This window comes from Sabethes cyaneus, chromosome 1 (genome assembly GCF_943734655.1).
Source record: "Sabethes cyaneus chromosome 1, idSabCyanKW18_F2, whole genome shotgun sequence".
NCBI classification, from domain to species: domain Eukaryota; kingdom Metazoa; phylum Arthropoda; class Insecta; order Diptera; family Culicidae; genus Sabethes; species Sabethes cyaneus.
Genome location: NC_071353.1, coordinates 152,373,516 through 152,396,007, shown reverse-complemented (window position 1 = coordinate 152,396,007; position 22,492 = coordinate 152,373,516). Strand labels below are relative to the sequence as shown.

Genomic DNA, 22,492 nt, shown 5'->3' with positions numbered 1-22,492 from the left:
TGCCAAATTTGGTTCTATTTGCTTGACTAGTTCTCGAGTTATGAGGAAATTTGTATTTCATTTGTATAGGAGCCCCCCCTCTTAAAGTAGGGAGGGGCCCCAATTCACCATAGAAAATATTCTTGCCCTCGAAAACTTTCACATGCCAAATTTGGTTCTATTTGCTTGATTAGTTCTCGAGTTATGAGGAAATTTAAAGGGGAGAGGAGTCATAATTCCCCTTCTAAAGAGGGGAGGGGTCCCAATTTACCATAGAATAAATTCTTGTCACCAAAAACACCCACATGCCAAATTTTGTTCTATTTGCTTGATTAGTTCTCGAGTTATGCAGAAATTTGTGTTTCATTTGTATGGGAGCCCCCCCTCTTAGTAGGAGGAGGGGTCTCTAACCATCACTAAAACCTTTCCTGGCCCCAAAAACCTCTACTTGCAAATTTTCATGCCGATTGGTTCAGTAGTTTTTGATTCTATAAGGAACATCCCGACAGACAGACAGACAGACAGACAGAAATCTATTTTTAGATATAAGATAATGTATTTTATTGAAAAAGATGCATATTCAACATAGAATCAGCATAATAAATTTTGATGTTCTGGATACTTTTATATATATTTAAATAAAAGCAACAAATACGTACAAATTTTTATAGTTTTATTATTTAAGTGTGCTAGTTATTTGAGCAATATAATGCATTGTTATGTTGACTAATATGGTATTTCACTCCTGAGATTATCCGAAACTTCGAAGTAATTTCGAAGCTTGAAAATAGCTTTATTAACACTTCATTGCACTATGGGGAAAATTGGCTTGAAAATGAACGAAATTCAGAAATGGTCTGCCAACTGATGAAATATAAGTGATCTTATGTAAAATTTTCCGGCGAATCTCATGGTGCCCACCTCTTTCCTAATTGCCATCGGAAAGTATCAAGTTTTGCTAATGTTCGTCTATTTTTAGCAATATTTAAACTTATTGGACTACACCAGACAAGATTTTGAGAAAATAAAACTTCGAATAATCTTCTTCGATTCTACGAACTTCTTTGCATAATATAATTGGGTTTTTAGGCTTTGTTTTTTTAAGTCTGGCCTTATAAAGTCCATTAAGTTAAAATATTGTTAAGAATAAGGGAAAATTAGCAAAACTTGGTACTTTCTGATGAAAATTAAGGAAGGGGTGGGCACTATGAGATTCACCGGAAAATTTTACATGAGATCACTTATATTTCATCAGTTGGCAGATCATTTCTAAATTTCGTTCGTTTTTAGACTAATTTTTCCCATAGTGCAATGAAGTGTTAATAAAGCCATTTTCAAGTTTACTAATTACTTCGACCTTTCGAATAATCACGGGAGTGAAATACCATATTAGTCGACATAACAATGCACTATATCGCTCACTTAAATAATAAAGCTTTAAAAATTGGTACGAATTTGTTACTTTCCTTTAAATATATATAAAAGTATCCAGAACATCAAAATTTATTATGCTGATTCTATGTTGAAAATGCATCTTTTTCATTAAAATACATTATTTAGTCATCAAAATGTCCGGGAGCTTCAGGTAGACGTGTTTAAACGTTCTTTCACTAACAATTCAGATAGAATTACGCATGCCCCAGATAGTCAAAACGTCATATCTCCCAAACTACCAATATTATTTTTTCTAGTTAAGTAATTCTTATGTAGAACTAGCTGACCCGACAAACTTCGTATTGCCACAAATTACTGTGTTGTACATAAATCGTGAATCTCGGATGACCTTTGTCACAATCTCGAGTTTTGCAAGTTTCTGGGGAGTTCATGGGTGTTTTAATATACAAATTTTCCTCGCAGTAAAATAGAAAACAATTCCCCCCATTGCTTAGCTTGATAAAATAAAGCAGATAGCATTTAAATATTCGCCATCATTACAAACCATTTCGCCGAATACCATTTTGCGGAACACCACTTCTCGGTTGATCATAACGCGGAATATAAAGTTTTGCAAAATACCATTTCTCGAAAAACCTTACGCGGAATGTATCATTTCACAGAAAATGTTTTCGTAGAAAGTACCATTTCGCAGGGGTGACCCAACTGAAGGAAAGTAATAGAGGTCAGTAGATCGAGGAAAATAAATAAACCTAGATAGAGGTGATCTCTGCGGGGGGCTGCCCCCGTCCCGTGGGGTCATAATTCTCCTCCTAAAGAGGGGAGGGGTCTCAATTCACCATAGAAAAAAAAAATTGCCTGCAAAAACATCCACATGCTAAATTTGGTTCTATTTGCTTGATTAGTTTCCTGGTCCTGGCCCCAAAAACCTCTACATGCAAATTTTCACGCCGATTGGTTCAGTAGTTTTCGATTCTATAAGGAACATCCAGACAGACAGACAGACAGACAGACAGAAATCCATTTTTATATACAGCACTCGTGCGCTAATTGCACGTCCTCTAGTCGCACCGTCTTTTAATTGCACGTCCGCTAACTGCATGATCGTGCAACTAAAAAGCAGTTATCTGTCAAACTACACGTGGTTTCCCAGGTGGTTGCTATAAACAAAAATGCAGCGTTGCCGAATTCAAACTCTCTATCTCTGCATTACGTAGATACATTACAAACAAATTCATGCAAATTTGGCTAAACTTTGACTAATTGAACACATTTTCATTGAACTTTTAGTTCGTTTGTAAAAATTTAAATGTTTTTCCCAAAATTTAGCGTACGTGTGAATGCATGTGAAGAGTTCTTTACAGTGATAACGCATCACGTTTTACAATAAATATTGGCAACCATCGTGCAATTAAAAAACGAAATTCGCTAATCGCATCGCCTCATTCGTGCAATTAGCGAACGAGTGCTGTATAAGATTCATGGCAAAAGCAATAAAAATCGCAAGTCGCATTATCATTTACATATTCAAGTCAAAAAAACTCATACAAATCCATAAATTCGTTCAATTTTTAAAAAATATTGCTTGTTGCAAGTTACTCCGTTTAAGGGGTTACTAGTGACAAACTAGTTAAAAAATTCTACAACGGCCAAAATTGATCGTATATTTTTTCTCAATATGTAAAATTGTTCTATCCTAGACCTAATAACTTTATATTAATTAAACGTCGTCAAATGTGCTACAGATAAGTAATTACTTACACTCATAGTTGAGAACTGTTGCAAGTTACCTCGTTTGACGGTACTGATGTGTTTTCCATTCGGAAAAGTTAATATTTCGGAAAAGTTACTCGACCCATTCCCCAATCGATTAACTATTCCGAGAGTCCACTGTATTACTATAAATATCTGCCGTCAAAGCGAATAATGCTAGTTTTTATTAACAACAATAAAGTAAATCTTCCTTGCGGGATTGGGATAGGCAATTGCAACCGAATATGTTGGAATAATAGCATAAACCGATAACATCAGATGGCTCTGGAACAAGTAGGTCGCCTGATGTTTCTCTGAGTGGGCAAGGGTAAAATACTCAGCAAGTTGCTACGCATTTCCTTGTAGCATGAAGGATTTTGACACTTCACAACTTAACTCATCAATTAAAAAAATTTGTAACAAGTAGCATGAGTTGCTATTAAAAAATTTGAATTTATCATAATTTTTTCGTGTATGAAAATCTTACGTAAGAAATGATTAAGCCCCCCACTCCCCCAAATAAGATTTTGTAAGATTTTGCGGAACCCCCCCTCCCCCCATTATGCCTTACGTAATTAGTGCACGGCCCCTTAGAAGATTTTCCAATCGATTGGTGTAAGAATATTGAAAATCGATCGGGAAACCACTAAGCTATTACCGTTCGAAACCTGACCACTTTTCGAGAAAGATTTTTTGGAATTACCTTCTATACCAGCTACCTTCCTGAAAGACCAACAAATTATTTTTTTGCCCACATTTGCAAGGGCGGGGGGCAAAAACTGCCAAATTACCGGCTGACAACGTAACTAGATTAAGGCATGCTGTGACTGTTATGCGTTTATTCTTACTTGTTCAAATACATTCGTTACTTGTACAAGAACAAACGCATGTCAGTAACTTCGGTAGTTGTATTAAGTTTTAAAACAAATTTGTACATAGTTCGTTGATTGGAACTTGCTAAATTATCGTAAATTGAATTTTAGAATTGGTGAAAAAACCCTAAAACAACCGAAAAATGGTTTAAAATTGCTAAGCGATTCGAAACGCGGAAACACCAAGGATGATTGAATCATCGAAAAAGCACAGTCAGGTGGATTGAGTAATTTGTAGACATAAATTGTGCCTCTTCCTCGATCTATTGTAATCGAACCAACGAATTGAGAAGTTTAATGGTGATGGTGGAGTTTGAAGATACGTCGGACGCTTAATAAGGCGGTTGTGCAGTCTCCTTTTGTCCAGCGCCTCTATGATTCAAAGGTACATTAGTACCAGCGAGCCACATGCCCTGGCGGGGGTGTTGTGGGTTCGAATCCGGTTATAATATTAGATTATAAATAGCTTGGTTCGACCCTTGGATCTTCCAGTATTAGACAAAAGGTAAGAGTTACAACGACTACATGGAAAGTGTAGCTACTAATCGGGGGGGAGGGGGGTTATTACAGACCTCTCTCATTTTTCCGCTCTTTTTCCTTCACTCTTTAAAAAATTTCATCACTTTTTTCTTCCGTCCCTTCGTCAATTGTAAAAGAACTACCGTTTCTAAAAAATCTAAAAATTTAATAAAACTTTGTTTTGGCGGAAGAGCTCTCACAATGCTGTTCTGCACTCCCAAACTAATTTGGACACGCATTTGGCGTGCCTTGAGTGCCTGTAGTGCTGCTTGGCTGTTCGTGAAGATAGTGATTGAAAAAGAAAATTATAATGGAAACCATGTAATTGCTACATCTGTTATGAGTCCATGAATTTTCATAAAATATGAAAATTTCCGTAACGGTAACTAGAATCTAAGTTATGGAATGACACCCTGCAGTAAGACGTAGTCCTACGTCAAAACGGGTTGAAAAAGGAGAAAATATGGGAGCAGAAAAAATAAGGAATAAGAACAGAAAAAGAGCAAAAATGGGACAGAAAAATAGGAAAAAAAAATAAAATAGAAGATAAAAGCGATCGGAAAAGAGGAAGAACGGAACAGACGAAAACAAAAAGAAAACTGGGTTGAAAAGTGAAGAAAGACGAAGCCCCAAGCATAGCCGTCACGCCTATACCCGCAGACGGAGGCGTTTCGGCCCTGCGCGGACTCCACGAACTGACTCTAAGATCTCTCTGCCAAAGGCCGGAATGTCATATTTTAAATATAATGATGATGATGACAATGATGATGATAATGATGATGATGAGAAGAAAAATGGTAGATCGAATTTGTAAATGTGCTTTGGACTTTTTGTACCACTCGAGTTGCAATATGTGGTATAGTGAAGAAGTGGAGAATTCGTCAGCCCCGCCTGACACTGGTCTTCAACCGCGCGCCCGCTTTCAGTTTTCCAACACAAATAACCACAAATGAACCAATAGATAAGACAAATTTCGGAGCAACTCGGATCAACTTATCAGGGCAAATTTAATCTTTCATCCCCTTAGCATTCACAATGCATTCCCACGATACAAAGTAAATTGAGCGCAGCACAAGCTGGACGTTCGCGGTAGTCGACAGAAGCTTCAAAATATAGAGACTCGCCCGCCTTCCAACCCTCGAGACCAAAGTGCTGTAAAGCTCTGGGTTTAAACGTCTCTTTAAGACTCGACCCCTTCCCATCAACAGAGCCCGCGGGCGGCCATCAGAGCTCAGGACAGCCACGGGGCCAGTGCAAAAATCCTACTCTATCTAGCAGCACCGCCTAGCCGAAACTCGAACACGCGACACGAATTGACCTAATTTTCCCATCTGCTACCTAAGAAGTGCTATTACCCGTAATCATTACAGAGTGGTCCTTCGGCATCCAATCGGATCTGGTATCCCGCTTACGTCCCCTTACTAACCCTAAGCCCCCGACCAACTCAATCAATCCGACATTTTTCGGAGATATTTGTGACAGTTGTGATAAATAGGAATGAATCCCAGAAAACTTCATCTATTGTCAGAGTTCCCCATACTGGTCTTATTCTTAAACGGAATAAAAGCACTTTCTGAACAACGCAACAATCACATTTGGTAAATTTTTACCCCGAGTCCCACTTGAAATAACAAAAGTATTTTAATATATACCCACATTCAGAAGTAAACGTGACCGCTGTTCATTTACTGATTAGTTAAAAAGCCCTACACCACGACAAGGTTCAGTTTTATCGTAGGAGAAAAGTGAAGAAAGACGAAAATTGGGACCAAAAAAAAAGAAAAAGTCTTAGCCGAACAAAAAATGACAAAAATGGGACAGAAACGGGAGGCAAAACGGGTTTGAAAATAGACAAAAAAATAAATGAAAAGAGCAATCAGGACTAAGGAGAAGGGCAAAAAATGGGATAGAAAAAGAAGAAAAAAGAAACGGAGGAAGAGAAAACAATGGATAGAAAAACGAGGAATGAGAGAAAAAATGGAAAAAGGGCATACGGAACAGAAAACAAGGGAAAACATAAAAACAAAAAAACAAAGAGGAACAACAAAAGAGAAAAAAGAAAACCGATATAGAAAACAAGGAAACAGTGAATAAAAGGTCAAACGAGATATAAGAGGAGAAATTTTAGACTCTATCGACTGTTAGTTCCGTAATATTTACTGTGCCTTTTCAATCTATTACGGAATTTAGAACTGGCTTTTGCAACAATAAAATAAAATAATCGAAACGTCAGAGCGAATTGAAAAAACCAGCCATAACAGACTGAAAAGGGCGAAAAAGCACAGTAAATATTATAAAAGGAGATAGATGGGACAAAACCGCCCAGTTAGCTTCGAGGTACGATGGTGGTCTAACAAGCCAGTCGTCGCATGTTCGAATCTGGGCTAGGCGGTGCTTGCTAGATAGAGTCAGTAGGATCGTTGCACTGGCTCCGTAATTATCCTGTACTCTAACGGCTGGCTGCAAAGTCTGTCGATAAAGAAGGGTAATGTCTAAAAACGGTGTAGCGACCCTGCCCGCTACTCTCCCGTATACTAATCCTGCCTGGATCCGAAGGACGAAATCCTGGATCAAATCATATTATTATTAACTTCAACATTTTATTCGATTACCCGCGCCGGTCAGTGACTCGATCGAGCGACGGCGCCGGTAGAGCAAAATACTTCGATGAAAAACAACGCGTTCGGCACCATTCTAGGTTAATGAACGCGCAAGTTTCTTAACCTGCCGTAACGAACGTTTTGCCGACTAAGGCAAACAACGAAGCGCGGGACGGTTCGTTGACAAAAAACAAAGTTCCCGCGCGAGGGGCTGCAATGTATGCGCGAGAGAGAAGCTCAACGGACAGCGTAAGGTCTGTCGCTAGGCAGAATAGGACGGAACAACCTCGAGGAGGAGGAGTTTCCTTAGGGAAAATAGTCTTTAGCAAGTAAGAATGAACTTGGTGATTTTTGAATAAAGGGAGTCCAATTTGGCACGCCGACCCGTCCGGTCGGTAGTGCGATTAAAAACGGGTTTTTATTTCTTTTTTTGATTTGTTCCTTCCGCGCGGGGTTTTAGGATCGAGGGGGCCCTTAAGGCCCCTTCAACGGTATGAACCCATGGCTTTGCTTTTTTTAGATGGGACAAAAAACGAGAAAATCTGATGGGAAAAAATAAAAGAAAAACAGGAAAAACGAATTAAAGAAAAAATGGGAAACGAAAGAGAAAGAGACGCAAACGCAAAACGAGAATAAACTGAAAATTGTGAGTCATAATTTCAAGTAAAACTTTAAGTTCAAATTTAGTTGAAACTTAAGTTTGATTTAATATCCAATGTCAAGCTCAGATTCAAGCTAAACTGCATGTCCGATTTTAAACCCAATTTCAAATCTAATTTATATTCCAATTTTAGGTTCAATTTTAAGTTAAATTTAAACGCTGATTTCAAGTCCAATTTCTAGTAGGTAGATACAGTTTGAATTTTAATTTCAAGTCTAATTTCAAATATAATTCCAACTCTAATCACTAGTCCAATTTCAATTCTAAGTTCAAGTTCAATTCCGAGCTTACTTTCAAATCCAATTTCCAGTTTAATTTGAACTTTAACTTCGAATCCAATTTCAAACCAAAATTTTAATTTCTGTTTTAACCTTCCGTTACTCGCGCTGTTGTATTTTGTACAACACTTGTAGATTTTTGGATGCCATTTTGTTTTAAAGTAACAGATCGATGTCAAACCAAAATGTATTCTTCAATAAACTTATTATGAACAAAATGACATAATTATTTATACAATAATGCTTTAAACTGTTCAGCAAAATAGATGAGCATAAACCGAAATCGCAGAAACGATGCAAGCGGCGTGTGAGGGGTACCGCACTTGGTCCGTACGAATTTTCTCTGATTTCTTCAAAAGGGAAATAGGTTTCTGTATACAGCAAAGTTATTCAGCAGTTGATGGTCATTCCGCAGGTGTGCAAAAGTTCAGAATTTCGTGACTTCACGGCGCTAGTGTACAGGCTAGTTTTCTGAATGTGTTCTATCTACGGAATTTGTTTATTTGTATGATCCTGTTTTCAGAAAATGTTTCAGTGGACCAAAAATACTAGGCTGATGAACAGAAGTATCCAATTTTCACACTATGTATCATCACTGTGCAAAAAAACTTTCTGACCATCCTGCCCAAGTAAATCAAAACACCACATCAGCCCTACTTTCTACCAACTACAGAAATGTTATCATACTTTATGTGATGAGATGTTTTATGTGAAAAATATCTAATAAAACATGATAACTGCTAGAAAAAAATTTAATCAATAGAATGCTACATCATTTAGGGACGATAAAAAGATCTTTCCGAATGCAGCAACTTGTATACGGCCGCAATTGTAAGATGTACAATTTACAGCGGGTTTTGGCGCCACCTGGTGACAAACTTAAAAAATACAGCGCGCGAGTATCCGTGTTACAAAAGTTGGCGCGAGTAACGGAAGGTTAAACTGAGATCAAAACTCTTAATTCTATACATACAATTCTGTTGTCGCAACAAAACGAAATGCATTCATTCGAGTGTATTAATCTCAATTTGCAAATATCGATGAAAATATCACCTAGAGCGCGGCGACTTGAACATGCGTGGCGACTAGTACTTTCACGGTACTTTTAAAATGCAACTGAGAAAAGCTAAGTATGAAAAGCTAATTTTTAAAGAATAGTTCAGCACACGATACAGATAGAAATTGTATTTCTTCAGCAAAGTTGCTTGTTTTTATATTGTTTACCACTTTGCCAAAGAAACTATATCTATATTTTCTAACGCAAAGAAGTTATTTTTTTTATTTTCATTGCAGTAAGCGATGACTAATTTTTGACAGTTTTAGATTAAGTTTTAGACAGTTTTAGATTCACACGAACAAAAGTGCTGAAGACCATAAATGATAAAATGAAAACAAAAGATACTAGGAAAAAGTTCCACTTTTCGCCCTTTTGCACTACTGTGCGCTGGGGTTTCAACCAAGGCACTGACATCTGTACATCGTTTTATTACAAATAGTTTTATTGTTTACTAGCTGACTCGACAAACGTATTGCCACAAATTAAACTGTGTTATACGTAAATTCTGAATCTCGGATGACCTTTATCACAATCTCGAGTTTTGCAAGTTTCTGAGGAGTGCATGGGTGTTTTAACATACAAATTTTCTTCACAGTAAAATAGAAAGCAACTCCCCCCATTGCTTAGCCTGATAAAATAAAGCGGATAGCATTTAAATATTCGCCATCATTACAAACCATTTTGCCGAATACCATTTTGCGGAACACCAATTCTCGGTAGACCATAACGCGGAATATAGAGTTTCGCAGACCACCATTTCGCGAAAAACCTTACGCGGGATGTATCATTTCACGGAAAGTCTTTTCGTAGAAAGTACCATTTCGCAGGGGTGACCCAACTGAAGGAAAGTAATAGAGGTCAGTAGATCACGCCCTGAATCATCTAATGTTACTATTGATAGTTCCTGATGGTCTTGTTAATGACTTATGCTTTATGAAAGAGTCTAAAATTTCTCAGATTCGATTAGTTTTTGAGTTACGCAAAAATTTCTGTTTTATTTGTATGAGAGTTCTTATTTTCCTACCACAAGGGTGAGGGGTCTCAAACCATCATAAAAATACCTGCCCCCAAAACCCCCCACATGCCAAATTTTGCTCTATTTGCTTGATTAGTTCTCGAGTTATGCAGACATTTCTGTTTCATTTGTATGGGAGCCCCCCCTCTTAGTGGGGGGAGGGGTCTCTAACCATCACTAAAACCTTTCCTGGCCCCAAAAACCTCTACATGCAAATTTTCACGCCGATTGGTTCAGTAGTTTTCGATTCTATAAGGAACATACGGACAGACAGACAGACAGAAATCCTTTTTTTATAGATTTATAGATGAATCTATCTTCCTAAAAGTCAGAAAATTCCTTTCGTACGATTTTTTCCACTAAAATGATTTTTTTTGGTACAAAATTATTTTTTGTGTGTTATGATTTTCAATATTTAGGTGTTTTAAATGATTTTTTTTATTATTGATCAATCTCCCCTAAAGTCATAAGATACCTTTTTTGCAATTTTTTTTAATTAACGATTACGATAATGATGCTGATGATGATGATGATGATGATGATGATTTTTAAGTAAAAAAATGTATTTCATTATCACAGGATTACTTTTGTTTTGCTCGCCGATAAAAGGGATAAAAGAAAGGAATTTTGTAGGTTTAGGGAGGTGAATCAATACTTGCCAAATAAGAATCATCATGTAGCATGAAAACTATAACATTGAGGTTTAAAATATATCATCGAAAAAAAAATTTTTTTCCCCCGGAAATCCCTCAACGTGTGCATTACAACGAAAATGTAGCTGAGTCCCCGTTGGAGTCGGCAAACTTGTTCTCATCCTTCTTTCGAAGTGTGCAAAGTAACAACTTACCACTTTAATCTGAGGAGTATTTGAACAGTTTGCCGTTGTTTGATTTGAGCATGCCGCTTTTTAATTTTTCGGATAGTGACGTAATGCGGAAGCTGCAATCAATTGACGAATCGAAAGGCGCCGGACCTGACAGCCTGCACCGCCCCTCTTCAAAAACTGTGCTGCGACGCTCGCGATTCCTGCAAGGATTATTTTTAATCAATCCATGTCGGAAGGAACTTTCCCGAATGTGCGGAAAACTGCTGCTATTACACCTGTTCATAAAGCAGGTAGCACTCACGACGTTAAGAACTATCGCGGAATTTCGATTCTGAGTTGTTTGCCGAAGGTATTCGAAAGCCTTATCCACGATTCACTTTACCCGAAGGTTCATCATGGCAGCGTGGATTCGTGAAAAAACGTTCGACAGTTACCCACTTGATGGCATATGTTTCTTCACTAGCCAGTGCGCTCGAAAAACGTCAGCAAATTGATGCGGTTTATGTGGATTTTGAAAAAGCCTTTGATAGAGTGCCACATTCTTTGATGGTAACGAAGCTGGAAAAAATGGGATTTCCTGAATGGTTGACACGGTGGATACTATCATATCTCACCAGTCGCGTTGCAGTCGTACGTGTTAATGGAACCAAATCCCTACCATTTGAGATTCAATTCGGTCTGCCCCAAGGAAGTCACCTGGGCCCACTGTTGTTCATTCTCTTTGTAAACGACTTGTGCTCCACGATAAAATCATCCAAGTATTGCCCGTTTCTTTGGTAACAAAACGCGCTGCTTACTTTTTTGATAGCTTGAAATCGGCATACTCGACGGCATACTCGACGAGCTCATTTCTTTAGACTTCCATTGCACCGTACTCAGTTCGCTGAGTATTCTGATTCTGATTCATTTTATTCTAATTTCATTCCTAAAATTAAAAAAGAAGCTGCTCAAAAAACTACAGGCAGATTTCATAGTATTTTTACTAAAAACTTGAGTGTTTATTACTAGATGCGCCACTACTGGTAAACCCAACAAAATGTAAATATCTTTATATTAAGCAATCAAGAGAAAATATTATTTGGAAAGCTTTTACAAAAATTTTCACAGCGATGGAAAATTCCAACAAAAAATCAAAAAATCTATGTCATGGAACATGGAAATGTTTTTTACCCTTGTAATGTGCTAATATGGTAAGCGATAATATTCTTTAAACATTTTCTATGAATGCCTGCAATTCTTTGCATGGAATTAACTCAGGTATTTTTTCTTAGACCTTTGAAATAAAATTTTCTTTTTTTGCCGAAATCAGCGCTTATCCCAGTAATGCTGATTCTACAGTGCTAACAAATTTAGTTGTTACCGGTTAGCGTTAGCTTCCACTAAATTGTTGGTTGATTTAGCGGTTAGCGTTTATCGAAGCTAACGGTTTGATTTAGCGGATTAGCTGTGCACTCCTGTGTTTTAGCGAAGCTAAAATTTCGGTTAGCGGTGCCCACCTCTGAATAAACGCATGTCAGTAACTTCGGTAGTTGTATTAAGTTTTAGCTCTAAATTCTAAACTCTAAAACAACCGAAAAATGGTTTAAAATTGTTGAGCGATTCGAAACGCGGAAACACCAAAGATGATTGAATTGAATCATCGAAAAAGCACAATTGCAAGCAAGTTATGGAGGAGCGAAAGCTTTAGCTTGTATGAAAGTCGGAGAGCATGGAATGCTCTCGACTCGTACTACTCTTGCTCAGCTCAAACACGATTCGTCAGTCCGATTAATTGTAAACAAAGTAGCAGGTATGTAACTTCCGACGCGTATAAAATTCCCTCATTACGGGTAGTAATCTCAACAGTACCGCGTAGTGGTCGGACTAATAAAGCTCAAGTGATGGCATCGTCAATCGTTCGACTGGAGGACATTCCAAACCTGCAGCAGCAGATCGAATCTCGCTGGTCGGAGTTGCACGACGCCAGCCAGCAACGAGGAGGTGTTTTTCGCTATCAGCTGTCAATCGAGCGGGAACGAGTGACCGACGGGAGCGCCGCTTTTCTTCTACAGGTAGGTCAGCTTGCATACAAGCATGAAATGTTTCACACTCGCACACGTTGTTTTCGAACACGTTTCAACAGCTCAATCGGCAACGTACGACGGAGCGACGGCAGCCGGACATCATGGCCGGTCTGACGCCACCGTTCGATCCCGAACGGTTCAATTTTAACAAAGTGGATTCACGGGAGTTGATGCTGGAGTTTACGGTTGGTAACGTTGGAACACCGTTGGTTTCGATTTTGATCAACAATAGTCCCCTGACGAGGAATCACGTTCTGATCGTTCCCGACCGAAGGCGGAACCTACCGCAAGTGCTAACCGAAGACGGTTTAACGGCAGCGGTTCAGCTGCTGTTAAACCTGCAGGATCGCGACTACCGGGTGGTTTACAACAGTCCCGGAGCGTTAGCTTCGGTGAATCATCTCCATTTGCATCTGCTGCACGTTAAGCACAAGTTGTATGTTGAAGATGCCGTAAGTTTTTAAAATTTTTATTGTTTAACTAAAATTTTAAAAAAGTCACTTTTCAGTGTCTCACCGAACTGGGAAACGGCTTGTATCGGATGGACAACCAACCGGCGAAAGCCTATTGCTCGGTGTTCGACGCACTCGCGGGGACCACCGTCTCGGAATTCACCCGCCAAGTGCACCGTCTAATCCGGCTTCTAATTGCGCACGACTTCGCTCACAACTTCATGCTCACGTGGGACGGCGGTCGCGGCAAGCTGCGTGCCTTGGTCTACCCTCGGTTGGTGGCGTGCGAAAACAAACAAGTGGCCCCGTTCAATGTGGCCGCCAGTGAGCTGAGCGGTTTCGTGCCGCTCGGAGTGGAAAGCACGTTCGAGCAGCTGGACGAACGCCGGCTGACGGCGTACTTCCAGGAGGCTCAGGGTAAGGATCTCTACCGTACGCTGGATGGCCTGCTGCTGTTGCAGGACGAAAAAAGACCGAACGCCAGGGATTAACGACCATTTTCGTCGGACACAAAGCCAACAGCAAGGGTTCGGGTGGAAGCAGAGCGAGGGTTGATGAATAAATTATTATTGGCGGAGGGCTTGATAAATGGATTTTCACGTTTCATCAATGCGTGCGTGCGTGTGTGTGTGTGTGTGTGGTTGAAAAAATCGAGCGGGAGTTGCACCTGGGCGCGTCCGCGCCCCCGGGGAGACAATCGGATTGCTGTAATGCGGATTTTTAATCTTATTGCTTGCTTGGGTTGGGTTACCGTTGCGGTGGCCAACGCTGATAGGATTCATCTCGATTGGTTGCCGAAAGAAAAACGGCTGCTTGTTTAATATTTGCAAATGAGATTGGTTGTAATCTGCTGCAATGGTTCATAAATTGAACATTTTTTTTATTTATGCCGGGATGGGCAGCTATAAGAGTTTCTCACTTAGTTTAGAATATATTGATAAATTGCAATAAATTAATTATAAAAACCTTCAAACGAATCAAGTTTTCCTGAAAATTTTTCCACAGGCTAATTTTCCCATTACCCAACAGCCACCCAACAAAGAAAATAGGCACAAACCAACGTTCAGCAATTAGCAGCAACCAACACAACAACGGTTGCACCAATTACCGCTTAATTCGAATAAAACTTAAAGCGATTATGCAAGGCTTAGAAGTGGTTACTAGTGCAGAACTAGTACTCCAACGCCGCCACGCCAGCAGACGAACGAAACGAAACGAAAAGATTGCTAGTTTTTTTTTTGCGTTGCTCTAGGCAAGAGACTAACTAGACCACAAAAAAAGAAATCCCACAGTCTGAAAGCTTTCGGACTGGACCAGGACGAACGAACCACACAGCCAACTGAATTTAACGAACCATAAAACATTCGGATTAAATAGAAACATTATGCACTCAACTCAACGGTCTTACCTTCCTTCTGGATTTAGTTTTTTTTTTGCTTTCGTTTCAAACCACCTCGACTTGTCGAGGTGGTCGAGAAATCAGTTTCAGAAATCCGACCAAATTTAGTTTTATGCAATTTTAAATACTCTTCGCAAGTGAGCTCAATTTTAAAATCGGAAAATAGGAAGAATAATCCTTCTTCCTGGGATTTGAAGCCTGTCGGCTTCAAATGGACACACAGCATTCCACTTCAGTCCAACCGAGCCGAGCCAAGTCGAGAAGCCGGAAGATGATGGTGGAAATTCATCTTTTGTTATTGTTTGTGCTGTGATGCTGGCATGCGAGCCGGCAACTACACCGCACCGGTCTTAGCTTAAAGCCCGTCCGGACCACCAATGCAATGGCAATGTACGGCTCCACGGCCATTATTCTCAGATATTTCATTCTCGCATTTCAACTCTTCAAGGGAAGGAGAAGGAGAAGGAACTACCGTACCATACTGTTGAGCCGTTGAGTTTTCGGATGGAAACAAATGGCAGTTTTAAATTGGACAACTTATGTCACATGACATTAACCGCACCGCCCCACAGTGGGACCATTCTGGAAAAAGGCGATCAAAAGTCTATTTTCGCTTTTCCTAACGTTTTTGAGCTTAGGTGTCTTCGGAGAAGCTCCTTAAAAAAGTATTCTGCATCTGTTGACATTTTCATACGATTAGATATTAAGGGGATAACACATTTGAATAAATTAACTTTTTATAGGAACTAGATAGTATGTTCATGTGTTCGGCAAAGTTGTAGATCTTGGAAGTTCATTTAACTTTGCTGAAGATACTAAGTATCTGCATCATATGGTTTGCGAGATATAATTGACTTTCTGTCGTGACCCCCTTAAAATCAGTTTATTAAACTTTTTGTACACAAAAGCTCATCTAACAGGTTTGACATGTTCTACAAACTTTTTGATACTATCAAAATACGTAACTTTCTAGAAGGTGTAAATATCGTATGTTGCTTTGTTTGCTTTAAAAATTTATTTGAATCATAAATTTTACCGTTTTTACAAGTATTTTTTCTGTAAATGGAAGCAAAACTTAGCGTCGCTTGAACCGCCCTAGAATATAGTATAAGTGTGCCAAAAATCACGGCCGGGTCTGCTCGGGTATTTTGAGTTTTGCTTTAATCGTTTTGGTTATCTCAATTATGAATTTACATGTGAGTTGACCGGATTTATTTGAAAATACAATTGCACCGAGCTTTCAGTTCGCTTGGATATCCCATTGCATTCAGTGTACAGCAAGTGCCAGAAACACGACTGTCATCGCATCTGTTTACATTAAATCCAGTAGAATATTGCCGATGTTGCCAGTTTTAAATAAATTCTAATCCGCTATGCTATGCCACAATCGTTACGTCGAATTTCAATTCACGGTGCAGAAAAAATAAGTGTAGCTGTTCTACTGGTCGGTTGTTTTTCGGAAGAACCGTAAGAGTGCCGTAACAAAGACATAAAACTTTTTAGAGAAAAGCGTGCACGTAAATGTTCAAGGTATGTTAACAGTAATGAATCATAACTGTATATAATTATTTAAATTGTCTGATTTCTGAACAGAATATCGACAAACGAAGATGTTTTCAAAAGATTGTTAATGACGTCGGATCCGTTGATTTCCACTTGAAGACCGATAGTAAAAAAATCAATGCGGTTGTTACTAGCAGCATACAAACTTTTACAAAAGTTCCAGAACGAAAGTAATTCTGCAACAGATAATGAAACAGACGTGGACAAGGTCCTGTGAAATTAATATGAACATATATCAATAATAAAACCCTGATAACTTACTAAAACCAGCATATACGTATGTAATTCATAATTGAAATAACCAAAAGGCCCGAGCAGACCCGGCCGTGATTTTTGGCACACTTATACTATATTCTATGATGGTTTAGGCGATGCTAACTTTAGCTGCCAGTAAGTGCCTATTTACGGAAAAACTTACTTGTAAAAACGGTAAAATTTATGATTCAAATCAATTTTTGAAGCAAATAAAGCAACATATGGTATTTACACCTTCTAGAAAGTTACGTATTTTGATAGTATCAAAAAGTTTGTAGAACATGTCAAACCTGTTAGATGAGGTTTTGTGCACAAAAAGTTTAATAAACTGATTTTAAGGGGGTCGCGACAGAAAGTCAATTATATCTCGCAAACCATATGATGCAGATACTTAGTATTTTCAGCAAAGTTTAATGAAATTCCAAGATCTACAACTTTGCCGAACACATGAACATGCTCTACTAGTTCATCTAGTTCCTATAAAAAGTTAATTTTTTCAAATGTGTTATCCTCTTAATATCTAATTGTATGAAAATGACAACAGATGTAGAATACTTTTTTAAGGAATTTCTCCGATAACACCTGAGCTCAAAAACGTTAGGAAAAGCGAGAAAAGACTTTTGACCGCCTTTTTCCAGAATGGTCCCACTGTGCGCCCCGGTTTTGCCGTCTCTGCTGCTGGTCTGCTTGCTTCCCCTTTTCTGTAGGTCTGTTAGCAGCACTAGCGTGGTCAGGTGTTGAACCAAGGCTTTAACATATTTTAGACGAATTATGCTAATTTTTAATAAGTTGATTTTTAGTATTAGTATTTCACTTTAAAGTAGTTTCGAAAAAAAGCAACTGTTTTCAATTCAGAAGCACATAACACAGCGGGCAGCCATGGTCGTAGCTCGTTGAGTCATAAAATAAATAATTACCGACTTTTTTGTAGCTCAAGTTTTCATCGAGAATCCGACAGATCTTACAGAAATTTTGGAAGTATTGGCACGTTGTACCATCGCATCTATATTGATTTCAAAGCAGCATATGATACAGTCGATCGAAACCAGAAAGAGACCTAAAGGAGTCAAAACACGCACTTCCCATTGACGGTAACCGTTGACGGAGACGAACTAGAACACTAGTAAGAAGATCCTGTGGCGCATTCAAGTGAGATATCGGGCTTGTTTCGTCTTTTACAAAATGCTGCGAGCAAGAAGCATACACCGCCGTACGAAGTAAAGTAAACTGTGTTGTTCACTAGTCCTAATGTACCCTAAATCCTCATTAGACCGGTAGTTAGTTCAAGATGTGGTATTGGCTTTTGGTCACGGGTTTCGTGCGAAAATATTATATTTCGTTTATTGTCGACGTTTCGAAAGGTATCCCTTCATCCTCAGGACAGGGGATACCCTTCGAAACGTCGACAATAAACGAAATATATATTTTCGCACGAAACCCGTGACCAAAAGCCAATACGACATCTTTAACAAAACCAGCGGTCGTTTTTATTATCATCGGTAGTTAGTTCTTTATGGACTTGAAACTGTAGCGCTGCTCACGAACGACAGTGCGACAAAAAGGGTACGCTTCAAACGACAATGAAGAAACGGCAAAAATAGGACGTAAAAGCGACCAAAACTTATTGCGGTGACCAAAACGAAAAGGTGACGAAAAAATAGCGACGAAATAGTGACGAAAAGACAACAACAAAAAAACGACGAAAGACAACAAGACAACGAAACTGACGTCGAAAAAACATCGCACCAGCAGAAATCTGTCGAAAAAAGTGATAAAAACCAGAAGTGAAAAAACAACGAACAGACGAGGAAAATACTATGCAAAGAGGGCAAAATTACAATTTAATGACGACAAAAATCAACAGAGAGATGACAGAAGTGACAGAAGGACGACAAAGACGAAGAAAAAAAACAGAGAGATTAAGAAAAGGTGTCGAACAGATTGTAAAAACGACTAAGAGGCGGTGAAAAGATGGTATAAAAATGACGAAAATGCGACAGCAATAACGTGAAAGAAAAAGAATTTTTTTGACATGACACGATACATGACAAAAAACGATAAAAAGATGTTTGAAAAGCGTTAAAAGGACGACAAAACATGCAAAAAAAAAGATCATGACAAGTTGACGAATAGAGTAACCAACCTATTTTGGTCCCCATCGATGATCGTCGCTTGTCTAATTTTTCACTCTTTTCCCTTTACACCTTGTCTATTCTGAGATACTATCAACATCTTTTTAATACTTTTTTCTACCGTTCTCTTAATTAATGGCAGACGTCAATGCGAACGTCAAGACAATAAAACGCGAGGTTGGCCTATGTCTTAATTTAGACTGATTCAGGGTTTTAGTTTATTTTTCACGTACTTTTCCTGTTACCTAATTTTATCTGAATATATCTTACCACTTTTTCTCATGTTTCTTGTTGCTGTTTTGCTGTTTCTGTGGTTCTGTTCAAAATTGGTTGCCGGTTTTGTTGCTTTTCGATAACTTTTTGTAATATTTTTATCGTCCCGTTTAAGTCTTTTGGTCGTCTTTTTTGCCTTATAGTCGACTTTTCGAATTTTTTTTTTATCTTTTCAATCCTTTTTTTGTTGTTTATCGTTTTTTTGCAATCTTTTCGCTAACTTTTTGTTGTTTGACTTGTTGTCGTTGTCTTTTTGTCATCGTTTATTGTCTTTTTGCTAATTTTTTGTCATATTTACTTCGCCTTTTTGTCGGTTTTTGGTGATTTGTTGACACCTTTTTGTAACCTTTGTTTTCATCTTTCCGTCGTTTCCGTTTCATTTTCGAGCCTTTTTGTTGTCGTTTAGCTGTCAATTTGTCGTATTTCTGTCAGCTTGCTTCTTTTGGTTACCGTTTTTATATCCTTTGGATGTTGTCCTCCTTTTTGTTGCCTTTCTGTAGTACTTTTTAGGGTTTTTGTTGTCTTTTTGCAACTTTCTTAACGTTATTTTGTTTTTATCGCATTTTTGTTTATTTGTGTTTTAGTAGTTTTTGACGTGTTTTTTTGTTGCCGTTTCGTCAGCTATTGATCATATTTTCGTCATATTTTTGCCGTCATTTTGTCATCTTTCTATTATCATGTTGTCATCTTTTACTTCGCCTTTTTGACGTCGTTTTGTCACTTTTTTGACAATTTCTGTCGTATTTTCATCATCTTTTTGGTATCGTTTTTGGATCGTTTCTATTTGTCTCCATTTGTCGTCTTTTTGTTGTTTTTGACATCCTTATGTCGTCTATTTGCAGGCTTTTCCTGGACCGTCATTTTGTCATCTTTTTGTTGTCTTCATGTTGCCTTTATGCCGTCCATTTCAGCATTATTTTGACATCGTTTTGTCAACTTTTTGTTTTCATTTTGTCGTTTTTTGTCGCCTTTTGTACGATTTGTTGTGGCTATTTTGCTGTCAGCCTTTTAAGTTTATGTTATTTTGTCATGTTTTACTGCCTCTTCATCATTTTTTTGCCTACTCTTTTATTTCGGTTGCCTTTTTGTAATCATTTCATCGTCTTTTTGTCACATTTTTGACAATTTATGTCGGATATTCGTCATCTTTTTCGTATCTTTTCGTCATCTGTTTGTCATCTTTTTGACGGCCTTTTGTAGTAATTTCGTCGCTTTTTTATTGCTGTGTTGTCGTGTTTTGGTTTTAATTTTGCCCTATTTTATCGATTATGTTCGTCGTTTTTTATCACTCTTAACAATTAAGAAATAGTATATTTTTTACATATTTTTGTCGCAGGCAGCAATACCTTTTTGACAACTTTTTAAAGCCTTTTTGTCGTTAATTTGTCATCTTTTTACCATATTTTTCGGTGATCTCTTTATGGTCCTTTTAACAACTTTTTGTCGTCTTTATGTAGTCTTTTTATTACCTTGTTTGTCATCTCTTTGTCACCTTTTTGTTATCTTTATCGATTTCGATTTCGTTTATCGATTTTTTGTCGTCTTTTTATCACCTCTCTGTCGTGTTTTGGTTGTTTTCTAGTCGTGTCTTTGTTGTATTTTCATTGTTGTTTTGGTCACTTTTCTCGTTTTTTTGACCAATTTTTCTCGTCTTTTTATTATTTCTGTCTTTTGCTGCCCTTTTGTCATCTTTTTCACGTTGTTTTTCATCTGTTTGTGCCTTTTTATTTCCTTTTCGTCGTCATGTTGTTGTTTTTTGCCACTTTGTTTGTCATTTGTTTTTTATTGTCTCTTTTCGTTATATTTTTGCCACTTTTGTGTCGTCTTTTTCCTAGATTGTTTTGATTTTTGTTTTACTGCCATTTGGCGTCTTTTTTCAAACTTTTTCGATTTTTTATTATTTCTGTTTCTTATTGTCACCTTTTTGATGTCGTTTTTCATTTTTGTATGCTTTTTTATTGCCCTTTCGTCGTTAGGTGGTTGTTTTTTGCCACTTGTTTTATCCTTTGTAAACTTTTGTCTCTTTTCATCACATTTTTGTCGTCTTTTGCTAGATTTTTGTCATATTTTTGTTGTGTTGTGTTTTGTCGTCTTGCGTCATATTTTGTCGTCTTTTAGTTGCCTTTTTGTTGTGTTTCTATCGTCGTCTTTTTTACGATTTTGGTCGTTTTGATGTCTTCCTAATGCCTTTTTTTGCCTTTTCATCGTCTCTATGACGCTATAATTTTTTCGCTTTTATTGTCCTATCTTCTTTATTTGTCGCTTATTTAATGTAATTTTGTTGCCCTTTTGTCGTCTTTTTGTCATACTTTCGCCGTCTTTTCATTTTTTTTTGTTACCATTTTTATGATGACTTTTCGACATCGCTTTGTCGTTTTTCGTCCAATCTTTTTCACGTTTTGCTATCTTTTCGATAATTATTCGTCATTTTTTATCATTACTTGCCCTCTTTTGTTGTCTTTTTGCAGTCTTTTTGCTCTCTGTTTGACGTCTTCTTAACGTTTTCTTTTATCGTTATTTTGCAAAGAGGCAAAGAGACTTTTTTTCGTTTTCTGTCCACTTTTTGTCGATCTTTTGTCATCATTCGGTCATCTCTATATCGTCTTTTTGTTTTCTTTTCATTGTTATTTTGAAGTCATTCTGTCGTCTTAAAAGACGTCGTCTTTTTGTCGTTTGCTGATTTTCTTTTCCTTTTTAGCTTTATGGGAACGTTTTATGGACTTTTTGTTGGTCATCTCTTGGTTATCGTTTTGTCACCGATATGTCATCTTTTGCTCGTCTTTTTGTTGTCTTTTTGTCACCTTTTAACATTGTTTTGTCAACTGTTCGTCGTCTTTTGGGGACCTCTCATTGGTGACCTTTTCTTTTCAAGGTTATTTTGTTATCATTCTATCGTCCATTAGTCGTTATTTTTTCTGCTTTTCATCGTTTATTGGTGAATGTCCGCGAGTGGTGCCGGAGAATACATTTTAATACTGCAATCGTTTTTAGGAACGTCCCAGAGAGACCCGAGAAGTCAGTTTCGAAACTGTTTTCCATATGCGTCTAACCGTGTCCCTCGCACGCGTTAATCTAGTGTGCTATGCGTGATGTATGAGTTCGAGTCGTTTTCAGATACTAATTCAACACCTAAAGCCATACGTTTAAAATAAAATTGCAACTAAACTAAAAGAGATAGAAGTTTTACGTCAAAGAACGAATTGTAGAACGGTACTAGAGCTTCAAATTGGTGAACAACAGGAATCAGTTTTATAGGAGAAATTCGATAAAAAAGTCTTGAAAACACTTTTTGTCTTGAAAAACACTTCAAAGCTTTTTGCTCTAATCTAATGAAGTGGGAAGTTTAAGACCAATTTTCAGAACAAAATTTTCTCTGCTTCCGATTGAAAATAACAGAATTG

At 37.9% G+C, this 22,492-nt stretch overlaps 2 protein-coding genes across 2 annotated transcripts in view; one reads left to right on the top strand and one right to left on the bottom strand.

The window, feature by feature from the left end:
- Positions 1–22,492, bottom strand: part of LOC128732319 (uncharacterized) — a 119,090-nt gene that overhangs the window by 29,209 nt on the left and 67,389 nt on the right. The window lies entirely within an intron of this gene.
- On the top strand, positions 12,814–14,430 carry LOC128740372 (GDP-D-glucose phosphorylase 1). Its single transcript, XM_053835914.1, has 3 exons — positions 12,814–13,005; positions 13,077–13,469; positions 13,526–14,430. The coding sequence occupies exons 1-3, from the start codon at positions 12,835–12,837 to the stop codon at positions 13,958–13,960; spliced, it is 999 nt and encodes a 332-aa protein (XP_053691889.1). The 5' UTR covers positions 12,814–12,834; the 3' UTR covers positions 13,961–14,430.